We start from the raw sequence: 16918 nt of genomic DNA, 5'->3' as shown, positions 1-16918 counted from the left end.
CTACTAACCCCATATTCCCAGTCCATCCCACTCCCTCCCCTTCCCCCTTGGCAACCACAAGTCTGTTCTCTATGTCCATAAGTTTGTTTCATTTCTGTGGAAAGTTTCATTTGTGCCATATATTATATTCCAGATATAAGTGATGCCATATGGTATTTGTCTTTCTCTTTCTGACTTCACTTAGTTTGAGAGTCTCTAGTTCCATCCATGTTGCTGCAAATGGCATTATTTTGTTCTTTTTTATGGCTGAGTAGTATTCCATTGTGTATACATACCATGTCTTCTTAATTCATTCATCTGTTGATGGGCATTTGCATTGTTTCTATATCTTGGCTATTGTGAATAGTGCTGCAGTGAACATACAGGTGCATGTATCTTTTTCAAGGAAAGCTTCATCCAGATATATGCACAGGGGTGGGATTGTTGCATCATACGTTTGTTTTATATTTCATTTTCTGAGGTACTTCCATACTATATTCCATGGTGGTTATACCAGTTTACATTCCTACCAACAGCGAAGGAAGGTACCCTTTTCTCCACATGTTCTCCAGCATTTGTTATTTGTGGACTTATTAATGATGGCCATTCTGACTGGTGTGAGGTGGTACCTCATAGTAGTTTTGATTTGCATTTCACTGATAATCAGTGATGCTGAGCATTTTTTCATGTGCTCGTTGGTCATCTGCATATCTTCTTTGGAGAAATGTCTATTTGCCCATTTTTCAATTGGGTTGTTGGTTTTTTTTTTGCTGTTGAGTTGTATAAGTTGTTTGTATATTTTAGAGATTAAGCCCTTGTGAGAGGCATCATTTGAAACTATTTTCTCCCATTCCATAGGTTGTCTTTTGGTCTTTTTTTATGGTTTACTCTGCTGTGCAAAAAGCTGTCAGTTTGATTAGGTCCCATTGGTTTATTTTTGTTTTTATTTCTGTTGCCTTAGGAAATTGACCTAAGAAAGCATTTGTAAGGTTGATATCAGAGAGTGTTTTGCCTGTGTTCTCTTCTAGGAGTTGATGGTATCTTGTCTTATGTTTAAGTCTTTAAGCCATTTTGAGTTTATTTGGGGGCATGGTGTGAGGGTGTGTTCCAGTTTCATTGATTTACAAGCAGCTGTCTAGTTTTCCCAGCACCACTTGCTGAAGAGACAGTCTTTTTCCCATTTTATATTCTTGCCTCCTTTGTCAAAGATTAATTGACCGTAGGTATCTCTGTTTATTTCTGGGTTCTCTATTCTGTTCCATTCGTCTGTATGTCTGCCCTTGTACCACTACCATACTGTACTGTACACCTTTGAATTTAACAAACTTTTAAAAGAATGTTTACATTTCCCTCTCAAAGGTGTGATTTTTTTTTTTTTTTTTTTGTCTTTTCTAGGGCTGCTCTCGTGGCATATGGTGGTTCCCAGGCTAGGGGTCCAATCGGAGCTGTAGCCGCCGGCCTACACCACAGCCACAGCAACACAGGATCCGAGTCACATCTGCAACTTACACTGCAGCTCACAGCAACGCAGGATCCTTAACCCACTGAGCAAGGCCAGGGATCGAACCTGCAACCTCATGGTTCCTAGTCAGATTCGTTAACCACTGTGCCACGATGGGAACTCCGAAGGTGTGATTTTTTTAATCTTTAACTTTGTATAGTCCAATTTAGAACCTTTTCCCCTTCTGAGGGCCTCTCTACCATAAATCCTAAAGTCTTGGCTTTCCTCTGTTTTCCCCTAATTTAGTTTCAAAGTTAAACAAAAATGACACCTGGTGGCAGATCTGTTCAATTACAAGTTTATACTTGTGCTGAAAGAATAATATGCAGATTTGGACAGTGAATTTAAGCCAAAGAATTAACTGAAATTAATTATAACCTCAATCATGTTTTTACAAGCTGTACCCAAAGCATACCCCAAATAGTATCTACTTTAATTTTCATTTCTTTAACATATCTGGTGCTGATTTGCCATCTGTCTTTCCCCATGAAAATAATTTTTCTTCAGTCACTTATTAAAGGAAATGGCCGTCCTTTTATTTATATACCTACTCTGTATATAGAGGTTTTTATGAATTAGGGTTAGCCTTTTTTTTCCCATTCTGTTTATTAACATCTTACTTTAAGGGTTTTTCCCCCCACTTTATATATTAAATCCATCTGTCTTGTGATATCCTCTGTTTCTTCAAGAGTAAGACTCTCATCTCTTTTTTTCCCCAAAAAATATGCCGCACAACTCGTTCTATTTTCTGTTTCATAGTTTACATGAAAATTTTTTTGCATTGTATAGAATGGGGTGCAGCCTACAGGTGAACCTTCTTCATCCTAATACACTTTAAAATCTTTTTTTGAAAACCAGAAAATAGATCATTTGAAAACTAACACTTATTTGTGCTTGGCGGATGATCGTATTTTTATCTCATTAAATCATCCCGGCAACCCCAGGAGGTAGGGAGGTACTCGTGTTACCCCTGCTGAATGGAGGGGAAAAGGAGAGCCCGCCGCAGGCCCGGGTCGGGCCCACAGTGAAGCGCAGACACCGTGACCCCAGAGCCCAGCTTCTGAGCCCTCGTGCTCTGCCGCAGTCGTGGATACACAGCTGTTCTACCAGCCTTTGTGAAAGAATTATTGCATCCGCTGCTGTTATTTCTGGCTTGTATTTCTTTAGTAAGCTTTTACAAATACTTAATTGTCTTTTGACATTTCAGTAATTGTCCATTGTTCACTTTTTGTTTTTGAAGCCAATTCCCTTCAGTTGCTTGTCACCTTGAAATACAGCTTAAAATCTGGAATACATTTTAAAATCATTACCATCATTATCTTTAAGCTGTCAGGTCCTTTGCAAAAGTTATACATCACTCATTCATATTTTTCCTTTTTTTTTTTTTTTTCCAAACTGGAGACATTTCCAGTAAATAGCAGTGGGGTTCTGAGGGATCTTGTTCTCATCTCTAGTTGTTTTCTAGGGAACTTACTATAAAGTTAGGAAGTATAAGCCAGCTTTGGTTTTAAATAAGTATTCATAGCAGTATATTCTCCAAGCTGAATTTCTCAGTTTTAATAAGTATTTCGTTTATCTACTGCCTCATATACATAGTGGCAACGCAAAGGGAGGAGTGGACACTTCTCCCTGGAGGCCAGGAAAGGCTTCAAGACACGGAGCTCCCTGCCTGGGTTTTAGGATGTTCAGCTCAAGTTCACACGTGGATTAATCAGGCAGCCCCCTGGCATCATGTTGGTCATAGAGCCTTCACCTCTTCCACCACTTAACCTCAGGTTAAGGTTAATTAGGATTGAATTCTGGATTTCAAGATGCCCAGGAACTGCTTACTAGTCATAGAAACATTTATAGAGTAAATAAAACTGGACCTTGTCTCTTCCTGTTGCTGCCGTCTGTCCACTCCTCCTCTCCGTGAGCATGATAGCACCGTGGATGAGCGAAATATTTCACAGACAGGAGAGAGTCATTCCGTGGAGCTGGGGCCGGGGTGGGAGGGACTCCAGGGTTGACAGCCCATAGAGCAGCTCTGAAGGAGGATGCGGAGTTGCATGTGATTTCTGTGAATGTTTCCCGTCTAGGTTGGTGACCAGATTGTTGAAATCAATGGGGAACCTACTCAAGGCATCACACATACTCGAGCAATTGAGCTCATTCAGGCCGGTGGAAATAAAGTTCTTCTTCTTTTGAGGCCAGGAACTGGCTTGATACCTGACCATGGTAAGTGAAGGAGCTCCCCTGTTGCTGAAAGGCTGAGAGGGTGTCAGGGAGGGGGCAGCAGCAGCAGAAGGAAAAGGAATATCTATTTGGAGGAGACAGATGGTTTACTAGCTCATTCAAAGGTAACCACCAGAACACCTACAGTTAGTTACACAGCATAGCTCTTATAAATAATAATATTACAAAATAAGTGACTTTTTGTAGGACTTTGGTTAGTATAGAATATATACAAAACTAGTTTCAACAGAAAACAGTTGCTTGTATAGAAAAATATGCTGTAAAGAACAAGAATATTAGAGACAAATTATTTTAATGTCATAAAAAAGCATTTGAAATCTTTTCAGGTGTTTTTTCCCCCCAATAGTATGATAAGTTCCGTAATGAGCAGCATAAGAACTTTAGGCTTTTCTAGTCACTTGTCAAAAATTAGTTGCTATGGCCTTACTTGGAGACAAGGAGTTGGACCTGGGGCCATACCTGTACTCCTGGACTGATCTGATTAATTGCTTGGTTTCAGCATGTGTTTTGGAAATATCACAGTATTTGAGAGTCAGTGTCTTTCAATGAGTGCAGTAGTCTGGAGATAAAATACACCACTTAGCACTTGTCCCTTCTAGTTTCCATCCCTTCCCCCCAGAGAGCTTTTGAGGGATAAGAGTAGCCATGACCTCCTACAGTGCCCTTCCAGCCTGTGATCCTCTGACTGTATTATCTTCCACCATCTGCTTGTAAATCATACGTCCCCAGTGACATCTTTGCTAACTGCACTGTGATTTTTTTTTCTTTTTTTACACAGTCCTAGGCTTTTTCTCTTCCTTCTTCAGGTTTGGCTCCTTCCGGTCTGTGCTCCTACGTGAAACCTGAGCAACATTAAGGCTTTCAGGGCTTTTCTTGGTCTTTCCTTAAAAAGACTTGGTAAATTTGCATGTCTTGTAAATCACTTCCTTCTTTTTTTTTTTTTCTTTTTAATTAAAAATGATGCTATTAAATACATCTACTTCTGTCTTCTGCACTTTTTCAGTTTCCTTTTGACATTAAATTTGACAGCTTAATGCAAGAAAATTATGTACAAATGCCCATGAACTCCATTCTGGTTACCACAGCTTGGTCTCCTTTATTAGTGATTTTGAACTATCCAGCAATAATAGCTAAATCAGTAAGCTATTTGGACCAGGTAATTTGGTCCACTTTAATTATTTAAGTTTTTCATTGGGCTTTTTTACTACTTATAAAGAATTGACACATCATATATTACCTCATTTATTAAACAAAAGTAATTGAAAGATGATACTGTTATTTGGGGTATATATAAAACAACCTACCCTTCATGTATAACTACAGCTGTCGGTATACATCTGCCTTTATAGAGAGAGAGAAAACATAGATCAACTTTATTTATAAAATACTTGGGCTGTTTAGTCAGTACAATTCATATGGCTGTCAAAGTTCAAAATTTAACTGTTCCTGTTTATAATTCAAAATTTAATGATTGATGTTCTACTCAAATCACTTTTTTTAGGTGATTGGGATGTTAATAATCCTTCGTCTTCAAATGTGATTTATGATGAACAGTCATCATTTCCCCCATCTTCACATTCTGCTTCCATATTTGAAGAGTCTCAGGTGCCAGTAACTGAAGAATCTTTAATGAGAGTTCAGATATGCGAAAAGGCAGAAGAATTAAAGGACATTGTGCCTGAAAAGAAAAGCACTTTAAATGAACATCAGTCTGATATAAAACATCAGTCTCTTCTCCATAAAAATGTGAATAAAAGGGATCCACCCAACAGTCATGGGCATGGTGATAAGAAAAATCTCTTGAAAGCAGAAAATGGTGTCACGCAAAGAGGTAGATCTGCTAGTCCCAAAAAGTCAGCCAGTCGACACTCAGAGGAACATTTGGAAAAGATCCCCAGTCCTTTAAAAAATGACCCCAAGAGAAGACCCAGAGATCGATCACTCAGCCCCAGGAAAGGGGAGAACAAGAGCTGTCAGACTGGACCAGATCACTGCAGAAAAGGCAGGGGACGGTCCTCCAGCCCAAAGCAGCAGCCAAAAACCGAAGGCAGCAAAGACCAGTCAAGCATGAGTCGAAGAGCCGGGGGCCATGCCAGCGACCATGCTGAGCAGATCGCAGACAGGAAAGAAAGATCAGGCGTCACCAGGAAAGACGCAACCCAGAGTCAGCTTGGAAAAAGCAGAGCCAGGTCTCCAGAGAAGAAAAGCAAGAGAATGGAGGAAAAGTCTCTTCCATCCCGAAAGACGAATAACATCTCTAGTAGAGTAGTGTCAGAAAATGACAAAGGAAAGAAAGCAACCTTAGGAGAAACAAGTTCGAGTAAAGATGAAACAGGAGAAAATGTCAAAAGAGCAGAAAAGAAGCTGAAGCAGCAACCGGAAGAAAGAATGGTCACAAACAAAATAGAAGATCACAAAGGAAAAGAACTAGAGACGGCCGACAAGAACAAGGAGAGCAGAGGGTTCAAACCTGAAAGCGGTTCTCCAGCTAAGAAAACACCAATAACTCCAGGGCCCTGGAAGGTGCCAAGTGCAAGCAGAGCCACAGGCACTACGGGTGTGGCCGAGAAGCGGTTGTGACCTTTAGTATAAAACAAAGAAAAACAAGTTGTAATCTTCCTAAAAAGCAGCATTCACAGCCCTGCCCACCCCAGCAAAAAAAAAAAAAAAAATCATTTTTTTCAGAAATTCTGAAACATAGTACATTTTAACTTGAGCATCAAGTTACCTAGGCTGCATGAGGGGCCTTTAGGATTGCTAAGCACCCACTGTCCCCGGCTGGCTGCCCGCCTTGCACTCAGGAAGGAGCTGCCCCTACGCACTCATCTGACGTGTCCTGCTCAGCTGCCCAGCTTGTCCTCCCGAGTGTCTGAACGAACGACATGCTGACACTGACGACGAGGTCACAACTCACTTTATATTTGTGCCAAGTTATCTACTGTATCATGTCTATTCTATCCTTCTCACTCGGCTATTTCCACAGTAATGAAAAAACTAGGTTTGGCTTGGAAGTTGATATTCTCAATAGCATGTTGCATGTTTACAAGAGAGAAATATTTGAGCCCTTGCAGAAGAGATTGTGAATTCATCATTAAGGATGGCCTTCAGCCTCTTCTGACAGCTACTGATGATGTCCCCATTTAAAAATACAACTTCCAAACATCACTACTGGAAAGAAAAAAAGAAAAAAAAACGTAGTTAAATATTGACTTTCTGATGGTTGTTTATTTTAATTCGGCTGGCTAAGGTATTTCAAGGAACTTAAAGATATTACTTACAAATGAATGTTCAAATGAGAAAGAGTTCACCTCCTGCTAGGTTATCCAACCCTAACGTGTTACAGCCTCTCAGGTCACCCTTTTATTTCTGTTATTTTAGGATGAAATCACAAAGAAGCATGTGGAATTATTGCCCCTTGCTATTTGAAGAAAAACTACCAAATTTCCATCTCTGGCTATTTTGATTGTACCAACTACTAAGGCACCAGTCACTAAGACATAGTTGAGGAGGGACTTAATCATGAAGCCAGTTTCACAGTCTGTTGCCAGATGAAGGACCTCCTCATCTGGCAGCAGCAGCACAGAGTCGGGTGTTTCCAAGCAGAACCGTGTAGCCAAGCCCAGCACGTGAGGACAAATGTGACGGCAGACAGCCCCTGCTAGATCCAATTTCAATTTCTAGCTACATTAACTTATTTAAAAATAAGAAAGGGAGACGAAGCACCTGCTTAGCTTACACAAATTTTCAGAATTCTTTCTTTAAAGTCTAAAGATGTTTGTTGGGAGGTGGAGACAGTTTTTAACTCCATAAAATAGACCCAGGTTTCTTAGCCCCTGGAAGCAGCATTCAGTAGCATCTATAAATAAAGGGACATTCTCAGAATACAGCCATTTCCTGGAGTATCTGAACACACTCGTCCTGTCACCTCGGGTTCATCTCATTATTGTGAAACGCATCATGTCCAGGTTCGTCCCTCTCAGAGTCTGACTGTGAAAGTCTCTAATATAACAACTGAATCAGCCCCTGTAGATAAGACATGCTTCCCAGCGTGAGATTTTTGAAATCCCGTTTTCATCCAGAACTATATTTACCCACCTGTTGTCACTACTTGAATAGAGAAAAATTAGAAGGCTTAATAAATGCTAAGAATTTAGTACCACAAAAATGATTTATTTTCCCTATAGTCCACAATTAGTGATAAAAATCCTATTTTTAATGGTTAACTGTGACATAACTTTGATGTCATACATTGTCAGTCAGATGTGGCTCTTTCCTTTCCAAGTAACTTGTCACTGTACTGATTCCTTACTGACTTAGCAATGTGGCCTTGGAATGCTAAGCAAAACATGGATGTACTGGTTGTAAATGTTTATATATTGTACAGTACCTTTATATATACACTTGAGGTTCCGATTAGAGAAAGATCTGTAAATCGCTCGTTATTTTTTATATAGATATTAAAAAAAAAAACAAAAATCAGCTCATGGCCTGCACTTCTTTTACTGTCAGGTTTATTTAATGTTGCTGCTGCTTCTGTTCATAAAGCTGAGTCTCATCACTGTCTGAGTTCTCAAATAGATTCTATCCCTGCAAGTAACAAACATTCATAGCCCCACCATCAGGAAGCCGCCTAGAAGGATGGCTTGCCTTGTATAGCTGGGCTTTTATCTATATGTAAAGCTCGAAATTAGTTTGAGTTGAATATCATTATATCTACTTTGTACCATTCATTTTAAGGAAAGGAGCCTTATAAATAATTTGCTACCTCCAAAGTCCTTTCTTATACTGTCGGGGACAGTAAAGGACTTGTCTTTTGTTATTAGACATTTCTGATGGACAAAGTTGTGTAAGTTAGGTTACCATAAGGTCACAAACTCTTACGTCACTGTCATCAGACTATGACATTTCACACGTTACATTATTTTTAAATCATTTTACTTACTATGGGTTGTACTTACTTGTAGAACGAAGTGTTTTGACTTCACTTAAATTTCCTGGTATGAATAATGCCTAAGACCTATTTCAAGGCCGAGGTTAATTTAATATTCTTAAGGAGGAAAGTTAATTCCTCTCTATCACACAGCGAACGCACACTGAAAATAAACCCCAAACCCCTGGCTCCTAAGCCCCACCATGGAGATGTGTGTCACAGCAAAGCCGGCAGGGTGGCAGCAAGATCATTTAGTTGTTTCAATGGACATATTTTCCTACTGATCGCAATGGCAAAAAAGCTCTGGGAGGCGATTACACTGTCTCCCTAGAGAGATTAGTGAGGAAGATCCTATAATCTTCTTCTAACCTACTTCTATCAAATTATTTGGACCAAGTAGCTTTTGCACAGCGTCAACTCCTATTTCAGAAGTCTTGGACAAAGAAAAGCATTTGGCTTTATTTCTACATGAGAATATCTGGATTATTTTTTAAAAGTCTCATGTAGAAAAAGTTACTTGCATTTAAACAAACAAATGAAGGAGTTCATGTTTAATGTGTCCAACATTCAAAGAGAATTGGGTTTTAAGAAAGCAGGGAGTCCTCAAATTAGTTAAGACTGTCACACAGCTTAACTATTGACCTCCACAAAGATGTGTTTAAGCTGAAGTCTGGTCCAGAGCGAGCTCCAGCAACTAAGCAACACTGGTTGAAAACAGACGAGTTTCAAAACGTGATGTTTCAGTCTGGCATCAAGAATACATCAAAGCAACGCCTTACATCATCCTGGCATGCTCCAATGCTAAGGCCTACTTGTGCTTTTCAAACAATAGCAGATTTATTTATTTAGGCAGCTCTCGACCGGTCATGCTATGGCGGTTTAGCAGCAATGCTGTGTGTGACTGGTTTAAAGCATGCCATAATTACATGAACTCTACAATCTTTGCTTCAGTTAGATCAATCAGTTTAAGATCCCCACTAAGGTGACTCTGTTTTCAGTGTTGCTATACAAAGAGACCCTTAAGAGTAAGACGGGAGTATGAAGGGCTTATGAAGATTAGAATTTATCTGCTAAAGAACTCCGAACCTTTCTCACATATACATTAAAATACAAAAACATAGGGAGTTCCCTGATGGCCTCGCAGTTAAGGACTCAGCAACTATCGCTGCAGTGGCTCAGGTTTGATCCCTGGCCCAGGAACTTCTGAAAGCCATGGCCATGACAAAAAAAGAAAAAAAGCAAAACAAAAACATCGCCAAGTGTGTTCTCATTTGGCCTGAACCTATATTTGTCCAAACACTACTATGGGTATTTGTCTATTTTACAATGTTTGCATCAAAGTCAAGCAGAACTGTAAGCAAATACAGAAACCAAGAGGCTTATTTTGTCCTTGGTAAACAATAACTATTTGTTACCTTGAATAAGACTGTATTACAGCATTTGGGCTCAGGATGTGCTGCAGGAAAGGGAGGGGATTATTGCAATTTGTGAAATTCAAACTTCATTATTCAAGATGGGCACCAATAACTGCAAAAAGCAAAGGATTATTTTAAATGACCAAACTAGTCAATACACGTACAGATGAGATTAATGAATTTACTTCTTGATAATCCCAAAGCGCACACTCTTATTTGGTAGTGAGACCGATTTGGCTCATTATAAAGTCATATATAAAAAATTTCAAAAGTGAATTATACTAATTTGAAAGATTATTTTTACAGTGCACAGGTTCACTTACCTCTAGATACAATAAAACAAAAACACAGCCATATAAGTTTAGACTTTGTAACATATCCTGGTATTTAGAATTTTTTTACTTGTCTCTGAAAGTCAAGAAAAATCATACCCTAATTAGGCAAGGATTTAGTTAAACTTTTCAAAGCGTTTCTAGTATAGATGAGGCATAATGTATATTTAGGAAGTTTGACGTTATACCTCCAAAGCAGTTTTAGAAGGGGTAATTTTCCCCAAAACAACAAATTATAAAAGTAACTTAACAGGGAATTCCCATTGTGGCGCAGCAGGTTATGAAACTGACTAGTATACATGAGGATTCAGGTTCAATCCCCTGGCTTCACTCAATGGGTTAAGGATCCAGCATCGCTGCAGCTGTGGTAGAGGCTGGCGGCTGCAGCTCCAATTAGACTCCTACCCCGGGAACCTCCATATGCTGTGGGTACAGCCCTAAAAAGACCAAAAAAAGGGAAAAAAACTACAGCAATGCACATTATCATTAAATAGCACAAATTCAATGAAAAAGAAGACAACCTTAAAACCGGAGTTTTTAAAAAAAGACATTTCATATAGAAGAAAGTGAAAAGAGTGACAGCAGACTTCTTGACAAAAGCAGTGCAATCCAAGAGGCAATACAGCAACCGTATCTTTAAAACTACAATTTTATGCCTAGCAAAATGTCCTTCAAACATAGAGATTCAAAATCTTTCTCTCTATACACCTTACTAAAAAGATTTTGAATTTTTATCTTCTAAGTAGATTAATAGATTCTAAATGATAAGACCTGCATTTCAGAAAAGACAACATTAGCTTTTGAGATGAACAGATGGGAATGGGGGAGAGGGGCCACGATATGCAAGAGCAGAAAAGCATCATCTTTTCAAAATCTTGTTTTGGAATCTTGTTCAAAAACAAAGGATACTGACTTAGATGAGGGCAGGGGCAGAGGGCTAGAGAAGAACTGACTGATTATAAAAATATCTAGAAGGTAATTATTCAAAATCTCGGCAAATGGATGTGAGGTATAAGAAGCAAGAGTCAAAAATGATTCCCAAGTTTCTGACATGAACAACTATACAGACATGTAATTTTACCCCCCTGAAAAGTCATTTAAGCCAATTACACACCATCAAAACCATAACTGAGGCAACTCACAACAGTAAATTATTCTAAATAGTGCATTTAACGTGAGAATTCACTGTGTAAAAAAAATCAATTAAAAATAGAACAGCGTTTTTTTGTGGGGCAAAAGATAAAGGCATCAGCTTTCTTCATCTGAAATCTGTACTGAAAAGCTCAGTCTTGGATTTGAGATAGTTGCTAATGTTCCTTATGGAAAACAGTTAAAGCATGATTTCTATGAGCCACCCGCTGAGATGCCGCAGTGCCTTTACAGAAGAGTTCCTTCTTAAGGTACGCCACTATAATGGGGTTTTACCTTCAACAAAAAAACAATGTCAACCCTCACACAGCATTTAGAGTGGCTGCAAATTTGGGGTAATGTACTTCCAGTTCAGCAACCTTGCCCCCTATGTTTCTTTTTTTTTTTTTTTCTTTCTTTTTTGTCTTTTTTGCTATTTCTTGGGCCGCTCCCGCGGCATATGGAGGGTCCCAGGCTAGGGGTCTAATCGGAGCTCTAGCCACTGGCCTACACCAGAGGCACCGCAACTTGGGACCCGAGCCGCGTCTGCAACCTACACCACAGCTCACGGCAACGCCGGATCCTTAACCCACTGAGCAAGGGCAGGGACCGAACCCACAACCTCATGGTTCCTAGTCGGATTCGTTAACCACTGCGCCACAACGGGAACTCCCGCTATGTTTCTATCTTCACAGTTAGGAATCTATCTAGCAAAATCTAGCAAAAGATTTTTAAAGAGCTTAAATCATAAGTAATTACAAATGTTTACTGTGGATTTACTATGGGCTAAGTACTTTATGCTGTGTTAAGTACTTTACATGATAATCTCTTTTAACCTTAACAGCCCTATTAGGTGGTTATTATCCCCATTAAACAGGTAAGGAAATTGAGATGCAAACAGGTTAACATGCCTTAGACTCTAAAGCTAATAAGTGGCAGAACCAAAGATATGAATCCAGAAAAGTCTGACCTCAATCCCTAGACTTGAGAAATTCATCTTTAAACCCAAAAATCCTCTTGTATATTGGGATATCTGTAAATGATACAGTGATTGTACCTGTACATACTTTGCATGTATTAACCAAGTTTCTTAATTATTTCCATTTAAAAGTTCATAAAATCTTATCATTAAAATATGGGCTTTCAATTGGCCTGAGGGGATTCTTCAAAGCAGGTAACTTAATGAGCAGGAATTATATGCGGACCTCTAGTTTTCATTAACATATGTATGTGTTACAGGATGTGTAATAGGGGGATGCTGATGGGAGGCTCCAATTATTAATGGCTCAGTGCCGACACCCAGGACCTGAGACTGTGCTGAGGGTTGAATACGTTAGGTCAGGTCCTACAACAGATAAACCATTAACTGTGATGGAAAACACAGCTCATATGACTTAAATGGAAAACGCTGTACAGTGGACATGCATGAGTGTCACATACTTAAGTTTGCCATATTATATGCATGACTCTTTCACCAACAACTATACAATTAACTATAGGATTAACTTTAAAAACTAATTCAAATTTTCCCCAGAGCTTAACAGAAAATCAGTTTAAAAAGTTATTTTTTTCTTTCAATAACAAAAAAGCCTAGAAACTGAAACTCTCCAATAAAGTTATTTTATTTGGGTTCAACCTAAAATAGTTTAAACTTGATTTCTCTTTGTTAGAGAAGTGAAATCTCCAATTCCATAGACTATAAAAAAAAAAAGTACTGAATTTGCATATTTCCAATAAAGAATATTTGCTTCATGCTTTGGGTGTCTACCATAGTTGCCCAAAAGTCTATTTCCATAAATATAACTGTCACAGCACTGAAATGCCCAGAATAAATTTCCTAACTGAAAAAGTTGCTCTTACATTTCTATAACACAACAGTTCTTCAGTCTCCTGACTATTCATACTATTTGAAAACCATGAAAAAAAAACAAACACAGATTTTTAGCCTGCACGCCCAGCTGGAAAAGGATCTGTTCCTTTGAAAACACCATTTGTTAGATTAGGCAGAGCTGAGGGCACCTCTGTGTGTGAACAAGCAGGTGGGTATCTCATGGTTTTGCAGTCATCTCTTTCCTTAATGGGTTAAGCAGTGACGCCAGCAAGGGGAGAGAGTCCAGGCACATGGCTCAGCTTATGACTTAATTTTCCACAGCTAAGAAAAGAAAATCACCAAAGTAAGTTAGTTTTAAAACAAAGTGGTGGCATTGATAGGTACACTTACGTGACTCTGAACCAAGAACCCTTTACGTAAGATAAAAGCATCAGCTCCGGCAACAGCAACCACAAAACACCACAGAGGAAAAAACAGTAACAATTTCCAGGTCATGGGGCTTGTGGTTTGCATTCACTCTGACTCTGTACGTTTCCCTATGTCAGAGGCTAACCTAGCCCACGCTACTAAATTGACAGGAGACTCATACTTGATTTTTTTGCTCCACTGAAGAGCATGGTCTATTGTACTTGGGTAAAATGAGAAAACCTAAGCTGAGTCTCTTTCAAATGTCCATTCCTCTACCTCAAGGGTTATTCCCGTGCCAGTGCCTCCCTTCCTCCACCCCACCCGTCCTTCCCCACCAGCCCCACACCGAGGGAACAACAAAGATGACGATATACAATAAGTTTGAAGACCACAGCAGACACTAGCGTGGTAATCACACTCACTCGTATATTAAATCCTAGAAGATCGCTGATAACACCTGAGACAGCAGAGAGGATAACGACTCGTGTGATGTTGTAGATTAAGGGATTCATCGTCAGTCCATAGAGTCTAAACGGTGTGTCCAACTCCTACAAAAACGTGAAGGAACTGAGATAAAATACATGGCTTCCCAAGAGCTATCAAGGATCTCTGGGCTGGTTCTTCCTTGGGTTCTGGGTGAGGATGACCCCTTAAGATCGCGTCCCTTAAATGTTCAATAGCTACCTACAAAAAACCTAAATGAGAGGAAACTGGGGAGGGATGAATTTGGAACCAACATATGCACACTACTATATACAAAAAAGACAAACAACAAGGAGCCAGTGAATAACATAGGGAACTAGATTTAATATCATAACCTGCCATGGAAAAGAATCTGACAAAAAATATGGTGTGTGTGTGTAACTGAGCCACTTTGCTGTACACGTAACATTGTAAATTAACTACACTTCAACTAAAATAAATAAATAAAAATAAGTAAAGAAAGAAAGAAAAACCTGCAATGGACTCTCACCTACTTTTCCACTAGCGAAGTGTTTAAAGGTCGATTCAAACAATGTGCTATTTGTGATTTTTAAATGTAATTTAAAAAATGTAACAGACATGAGCAATTACTAGAACTTGGGTCCTAAGACAGGAAACCTTCCCCCCGAGAGTCACCAACCCTAAACCATCAAGTTGGCATTTTGACTCTACACAGCCTCGATCTGTTCCCAGGATCCTCTTCCAGAAGCACAGCACTGAACTGATCGACATGGTAGGAAAAGCCTATCACGGGATATTACTTACTTTCAACAATTTGGTGGAGAGCTTTAATACATTGTTTACTAGAGTAAGCTGTTCTTTCTTATTCGGCTTTTTTTCCATCTTAAGATATAAATTAATCTAAGGGAAGGAACAGAGATTAGGATATATGTCATGGAAAAGATACATATACACATTGCATTCAATATGGTGGATTTTGAGGGCAAGATTTTCAAGTAAAATAAATTTTGAAATTTCAGTAGCTACTCTGGCAGAGTAAATATGTTACTGCACAAACCCCCATCTCTAATCAGTCACATTTGGCAAAGAAGAGCTATTCAGTGGAGAAAAAAATAATGATGCAGCAATTTATCAAAACAATGAAATTTTCATATTAATTATAACCGTTAATATGTAAGCTCCTTCGGAGTTCCCATCATGGCTTAGCAGTAATGAACCCAACTAGGATCCATGAGGACATGATTCAATCCCTGGCCTCACTCAGTGGGTCAAAGATCCAGAATTGCTGTGAGCTGTGGTGTAGCCTGCAGACACAGCTCAGATCCCACATTGCTGTGGCTGTGGTGTAGGTCGGCAGCTATAGCTCCGATTTAACCCCTAGCCTGGGAACTTCCACATGCCTTGGGTGTGGCCATAAAAAAGGTGTCAACTCCTTGAGTTCAAAAACCGTATCTTATTAATCTTGGTATCCAAATAATCCATCCTCGTTAAACTTTACAGAATGGGAGAATAATCCCTTATTTTTTCCCTTATAGGAAGAATTCTCCACCATAATTCTAAGGCTAACTAAAAAAATGAATGCTATCAGATATTTTTATTTAAAACATATGGAAAAACATGACATTAAAAACAAAAAACTACCTTTACACTCTTCTGTATTTCTGAGAAATATTTCTCAATCATAACATTTATTCACATATTAAAGAGCAAGTACTTCCCAAACACTGAATGCATTCTAATACTGGTAGAGAAGAAATTCAAAAAAAATTTTTTGGCTGTGCCCATGGCATGCAGAAGTTCCTTAGCCAGACATTGAACCCATACCATAGCAGTGACAATACCAGATCCTTTAACCACTAGGCCACCAGGGAACTCCTCAAGAAGCTTATTAAACATACTTAAATGACAGGAATTCTAAAGATCTAATACTTGCAAAGAATATGAGATTAAAAACATGCTCCATTACCACCAACAAAAATAATTTTTATACTACAAAATAGCATCCAGCCCTGGGAGCAGGTGGGGAAGATACTATCCTCATTTTACAAGAGGAAGCAACTATATGGTTGCAAAGTAACTTGCAAGGTGTAAGGTCATATAGCTAGAAAGTGACAGACTCTAGGAGTTCCCGTTGTGGCACAGTGGTTAACAAATCCAACTAGGAACCATGAGGTTGCAGGTTTGATTCCTGGCCTTGCTCAGTGGGTTAAGGATCTGGCGATGCCGTGAGCTGTGGTGTAGGTTGCAGATGTGGCTTGGATCCTGCATTGCTGTGGCTCTGGCGTAGGCCAGGGGCTACAGCTCCGATTCGACCCCTCGCCTGGAAACCTCCATATGCCGAGGGAGCAGCCCTAGGAAAGGCAAAAAAAGACACACACACACACACACACACACACACACACACACACACACACACACACACACACAAAGAAAGAAAGAAAGTGACAGACCCTAGACTCAACCTTGATTCTTCTACACACATCTTATTATGCCGTCTCTAACCACTGAACCAAACTGACAGGGATCAAGCAGTACCTGTTCAGTAAGTAATATTGAAACATTGCTGTATTTCTTATTGGTTTCAGACCCCAATGAGACTAGGCGCAGTAAGAAAAGTAGTAAAGCTGATTCCCAGATCAAAAACTCCCAATTATAAACATCATTCAGGAAAGTTTTATGTCCCCGGAGAACCTATAAAAAGGACCAAAAAAAGTT

The 16918-nt window shown here is 39.3% G+C and overlaps 2 protein-coding genes across 17 annotated transcripts in view; one reads left to right on the top strand and one right to left on the bottom strand.

The window, feature by feature from the left end:
- MAGI3 (membrane associated guanylate kinase, WW and PDZ domain containing 3) overlaps nt 1–8185 on the top strand; it is a 239427-nt gene extending 231242 nt beyond the window's left edge. For 4 of the 5 annotated variants that reach the window (XM_001925127.7, XM_021090716.1, XM_013988138.2 and 1 more), the window contains 2 exons: nt 3559–3697; nt 5217–8185. In XM_001925127.7, the coding sequence (XP_001925162.4) occupies nt 3559–3697; nt 5217–6295 (1218 nt within the window). In that variant the 3' untranslated portion in view covers nt 6296–8185. Of the gene's footprint in view, nt 1–3558; nt 3698–4521; nt 4613–5216 lie in introns of all 5 variants that reach the window. The other variant, XM_005655429.3, reaches the window with a different exon arrangement.
- Nucleotides 2815–16918, bottom strand: part of PHTF1 (putative homeodomain transcription factor 1) — a 77062-nt gene continuing 62958 nt past the window's right edge. For 3 of the 12 annotated variants that reach the window (XM_021090722.1, XM_021090732.1, XM_021090730.1), the window contains 5 exons: nt 16739–16894; nt 15008–15103; nt 14182–14307; nt 6186–13672; nt 2848–5393 (listed from right to left, as the gene is read on the bottom strand). In XM_021090722.1, the coding sequence (XP_020946381.1) occupies nt 13652–13672; nt 14182–14307; nt 15008–15103; nt 16739–16894 (399 nt within the window). In that variant the 3' untranslated portion in view covers nt 2848–5393; nt 6186–13651. Of the gene's footprint in view, nt 13673–14181; nt 14308–15007; nt 15104–16738; nt 16895–16918 lie in introns of all 12 variants that reach the window. The other 9 variants (XM_021090726.1, XM_021090727.1, XM_021090731.1 and 6 more) reach the window with 9 other exon arrangements.

Source organism: Sus scrofa, chromosome 4 (assembly GCF_000003025.6).
Source record: "Sus scrofa isolate TJ Tabasco breed Duroc chromosome 4, Sscrofa11.1, whole genome shotgun sequence".
In the NCBI taxonomy this organism is placed as follows: domain Eukaryota; kingdom Metazoa; phylum Chordata; class Mammalia; order Artiodactyla; family Suidae; genus Sus; species Sus scrofa.
Note: the sequence above shows the minus strand (reverse complement) of the source record. Positions and strands in the feature narration are given on the sequence as shown.